This window comes from Rutidosis leptorrhynchoides, chromosome 8, assembly GCF_046630445.1.
Source record: "Rutidosis leptorrhynchoides isolate AG116_Rl617_1_P2 chromosome 8, CSIRO_AGI_Rlap_v1, whole genome shotgun sequence".
NCBI lineage: Eukaryota > Viridiplantae > Streptophyta > Magnoliopsida > Asterales > Asteraceae > Rutidosis > Rutidosis leptorrhynchoides.
Window position 1 is genome coordinate 263,117,208 of NC_092340.1, and position 4,851 is coordinate 263,122,058.

The 4,851-nt window shown below is 39.3% G+C and overlaps 1 protein-coding gene across 1 annotated transcript; it reads right to left on the minus strand.

Annotated features, from left to right (window-relative positions):
- Positions 1 to 1,997, minus strand: LOC139864177 (uncharacterized). Its single transcript, XM_071852763.1, has 7 exons — positions 1,862 to 1,997; positions 1,174 to 1,755; positions 923 to 1,069; positions 764 to 820; positions 475 to 628; positions 218 to 433; positions 1 to 25 (listed from the first exon to the last, which is right to left on the minus strand). The coding sequence occupies exons 1-7, from the start codon at positions 1,995 to 1,997 to the stop codon at positions 1 to 3; spliced, it is 1,317 nt and encodes a 438-aa protein (XP_071708864.1).
- Between the last annotated feature and the right edge of the window lie 2,854 nt (positions 1,998 to 4,851).

Here is a 4,851-nt window from a genome sequence, read left to right on the forward strand (position 1 = left end):
TTAAACGTCACGCAACACCTCAGCACTATGAAACAAAATACAAAACATTTCATAAACTTTTGGCATTTCTCAAACAAACTTTTTGCATATTCTTACAAGGGTCTACTTTTTATACTTTCACAAGTGTGATCAAGACTTGCAAAAATTAAAAATAAAAACACATAGAAAGAATATCAAGTATAGGCCTTGCAATAAATTTCGCACTTTATACATATACATTTTGGCTTTCATGTTATTTTCGCAGAATTGCGCATAGTATCGCTTTAATAAAGTGGCATGCCACGCATTAGGTAAAGTTCGCCCTTCCACATCTGCAAGCTTATATGAACCTGCTGCATTAATTGCCACAACTTGATAAGGACCCTCCCAGTTAGGTCCTGAATAGCCAAGTTTTTCTGCTCTACTTGCATCATATTTCGCAGTACCCATTCTCCTACATCGAAAGATAAAGCGGGCACTCTTTTGTTATAATACTTGGCAATTTGCTGTTTATTATTTGCCTCTCTGATAGCAGCCATTAACCTTCGCTCTTCAATAAAATTCAAATTCTCGCCCAATGCATCATCGTTTGCTTCTTCTTCAATGTTAGCGACTCTATGCGTTGGCACAAGAATTTCAGCGGGTATTACTGCCTCAGAGCCATACACCAAACTAAAGGGTGTTTCCCCAGTGCTCTTCTTGAAAGTAGTGCGATGTGCCCATAAAACATTGGGTAATTCATCCACCCAACCAGTTCGCTTTTCGCATAACCTCTTTTTAATACCGCTTACAATATCACGGTTGGTTACTTCGCATAAGCCATTAGCCTGTGGATGTGCCACTGATGTAAATTTTTAGATTATATTTAAATTAGTGCACCATGTTTTAAAAGGATCTTTTGCCATTTGAGCACCGTTATCGCTAACTAATTCACGCGGAATACCAAATCTGCAAACAATATACTCCCACACAAAATTTTGCACTTGCACACCAGTGAAAGTGTGAACCGCCTTAGCTTCAACCCATTTTGTAAAATAGTCAATTGCCACAATCAGGAATTTGACATTGCCAGGTCCTGCAGGAAATGGCCCTACAATGTCAATAGCCCACTTGTGAAATGGCCATGGCGAATTAACAGGGATTAATCATGCCTTGGCATCCGATTCTGCGGAGTATGCCTTTAGCAACTTTTACAGCACTTAACAATTTTTGCAACATCACGATATAAGGATGGCCAAAAGTAACTCATCCGCATAATTTTTGCCACGATAGTTTTATAGCCTGAATGCAATGCACAAGAACCGTTATGCACTTCATCAATTATCATTTCTGCTTCAATTGGGCCCACACATCGCATCATTGGACCACAGTATGACTTGCGATATAAAATGTCATTTTGAATGATATACATTGGTGCTCGCTCTCTTACTAAGCGAGCTTCAAGCTTATCACTTGGCAAAATATCACTGCGGATGTATTGCAAGATTGGTTCCATCCAATTTGGCTGTTCTTCTACAACAGACGCGACCATTAAGTCGTTATCTATTGACTTGCTTGGCAATTCCTCAACCCAAACTTGTTTTTGAAAGTGTGAAAACGTTAGAGCGGCCAACTTACTCAAAGCATCCGCCTTCTTATTTTGGCTTCTTGGCACTTGCGCGAGTTCAAAATGATCGAACCGCGCTGCCAATTCTTTCAACAACTGTAAATATTTCTGCATTGAGGAATCATATGCCTCAAAAGAGCCATTAAACTGATTTGCTACTAATTGCGAATCTGTAAATGCTCGAAACTTAGTGATATCCAGCAAGCAAGGCTTCATATTCCACTTCATTATTGGTCACATCAAAATTAAAACGTAACGCGTACGTATGTTCCTCACCACTTGGGCTTGCCAAAACCAAACCCGCACCTGCGCCTTCTGCACATGAAGCTCCATCAGTAAATAAATCCCATGTTTCGCCAACTACTGGTTTTAACTCTGTTCGCTCATTAATCACCTCCAACTCCCCAGTCATTTCAGCGAGATAATCCGCCAAAACTTAGCCCTTCACAGCACTGCGCGGAAGGTAAGAAAGTTGATAAGCACCTAACTCCACTGCCCACAATGCGAGTCTACCAGATATCTCTGGTTTTGTTAAGACTTGCTTGACCGGCACGTTAGTTAACACTTGCACCAGATGCCCTTGGAAATATCTTCTTAACCTTCGCAATGTTAATATGAGCTCATACACAAATTTCTCAATCGGTGCATAGTTTATTTCACTTCCTGTAAGAGCTTTACTGACAAAATACACAGGTTTTTGTATTTTATCCCTTTCCGCAACTAGAACTGAGCCAAAAGCTTTATTTACTACCGATATATAAAGGTAAAGAGTTTTGCCATCAATTGGCATTGTTAACGTAGGCAGAGTTTTTAATAACTTCTTCATTTCCTGAAACGGGGTTTCAGCTTCACTTGTCCAAACAAAGCTCTTTTGTTTCAAGCAGCCTTTTAAATTTTTGAAAAACAGTAATTGTCTTTCAGCGGCCTTAGACAAGAAACGCGTTAATGCGGCTAACTTTCTCGTCAAACTCTGCACTTCCTTGACCATCTTTGGTGCCGTCATATTTTCAATAGCCGCAATTTTCTTTGGATTAACTTGAATACTGATATCGGCTAAAAAGTCATGTTTTTACCCCCGATATTGAGTCCCAAAAGCATAAAGTTCATAACTTTGTCGAAAAAATAATCGCTTTTTCGATTAAACTTGTAGATAAAGTAATTACGAAGACGATGCAAGAAGAATCAAGAGAAACGGAGCTAAAACGAAGATTCTAAAGCGAAAACGGTGAAAGACGAGAAATCAAGTTACGATCCAGTGAATCAAGGCTGACCAGGCACCAAAAATGGTCTGCCATACGGCTTGCCAAATGGCTTGCCAGTATGCAAATGGCCTGCCAAACAGTCCAGCAAACGGGCTCAAGAAACGACCTGTCAAGCAAACGGCTTGCCAAATACGGCCTGCCAAACTGCTTGCCAGCCGTTTGCAGGCAATTTTCTAGTCTATTTAAAGGGCTTTTTGTCATCCAATTTCCACACACTTCTCTTCACTCTCTCACTACAATACACTTTCTCTCACTAGAGCTTTCAAGGCCTTCTCACCTCCGAGCGGGAAATTAAGTACCCGGAGGCGAACGCCGAAGATTGTAATAGGAGCGGTCTAGAGGATGTTAGCACTTGTAATGGTCCAGATCTCGTCTGTAAATGGTGAACGCTTTCCTTAATTTAATAAAGTTATTATCTTGAGTTGCTTTCATCTTGCATGATTATCTATCTGTTATAATTGTTTATTACATGTTGAATACTTTATCTGAGACTTATCATACTGTTATGCTGAAACCTTGACGGTTTAGAAGTTTAATTTACGGATCACCCTTTTCGCTTATTCACGTAGCTATAACCTAGTATTAGGACCTGATCAACCCTAGGATACAAGGTAAGTAGTTATGTGTGCTTAACGTCACAATAGGGATATAGTACCTACGTACGAGTAACCACTTATTCGTCATAGAAGAGCTGCCCATTTAGGTTGTGATTAGAGTTAGCAACAGAGAGTTCAGTGAACACTAGCTTACTCAAAATCATGATTCGGTCAGAAGCAATGTTCTTAAGATGTTGTAAGATGATCCGGGGTTGAATAAGTGATCGCAAAGGAGAGACTTCTATCCCAATTAGCAGTACCTTAGAATATCTAAGCTTGCACATCTGTTAATGTTAAGGCATAGCATAGTGATTAAGTGGTAGGATATTGCTTCAGTTAAACCAATTAGGATTAAGAAAAGCTGAGACTTTTCTTTATGGGTATACCACTTTGTTCATGTACCTAGGATTCAATTCATAAGGTCGTTTAAACCTTTTAGGTTAACGTTGGGAGTAGGGATATCCGTCTTAGCCAGAATCTTCAAGGCCTAAACTCTTAGTAAAAAATTAGTTAGGTTCATAGCCCAGTTGATTGAGGTTTAGTGTTTATCCTAGGAAGTTAAACTCTTGCAATAATTCCCCTTCAGAATCTTATTCTTCATACCTATCTATCTTCACTTTTACAGTCAAATTACTATTTCATTTAGTTAATCTTAATCTATCACCTCTTGTCACTAGGGTTAACTATATAGGCACTTTTGTCCCACATTACTGAGCAAATATACAAAAATACGTACCTGAGTTATATTTACCACTTACTCGTTAAAAGGAAGACAAGTAGGTGAGTTATAGCTAGGAACCCCAGCTAAATATAAATAATAAAACCACTACCCCCCCCCCCCTCTTGGTAGCTAACTCTGACGCGTTGCGACCTAACGACACCGCTCAATTAAAACCGTCCGTTTTGGCCATATCAAGAGGGAGGTAAGTTTTTTGCGCCGTTGCTGGGGACTTATTTTCTGTCTGTTAAGGTAATCGTGGTTCTGTCAAGATATCTGAGAATTCTTGAGTGGTGTCTAAGAAAGACAATTATACATGGACTTGGTTGTTGAATTTTCCGAACAGTCTCCAATTACATTGGAACCAAAAGGATCATGCCTCTCCGTTGTCTGCCTGGCCACTTATTTCAAAGATAAATTGATAAGAAACACACATGCTTAACAAGCAGAGAGTTTGTCGGTATAGGATTTAAAGTCGCCATTACAGTAAACCCTTTTCAAAATTATAAAAACAAAATATTAATTATGGTATAAATTTCTGTAGATTCCAGTTCAAACTTAACCGACTACGAAGAAAGTGCGAAAGGCAGTTGCTCTCCCACAACTTCGGAAACCGGCGAAGTTTTTCTTTTTAAACCTAAAACGAATCTAAACCCTGATGAATCTCATCAAGACTTAATTCTTGATCCT

Coding starts and splice junctions, on each gene's coding strand:
- LOC139864177 (XM_071852763.1), bottom strand. CDS start 1,997: ATGACTGGGGAGTTGGAGGTGATTAATGAGCGAACAGAGTTAAAACCA. Junction 629..763: donor CAACCGTGATATTGTAAGCG/GTATTAAAAAGA, acceptor GCTCTGAGGCAG/TAATACCCGCTGAAATTCTT. Junction 434..474: donor AATAAACAGCAAATTGCCAA/GTATTATAACAA, acceptor CTTTCGATGTAG/GAGAATGGGTACTGCGAAAT.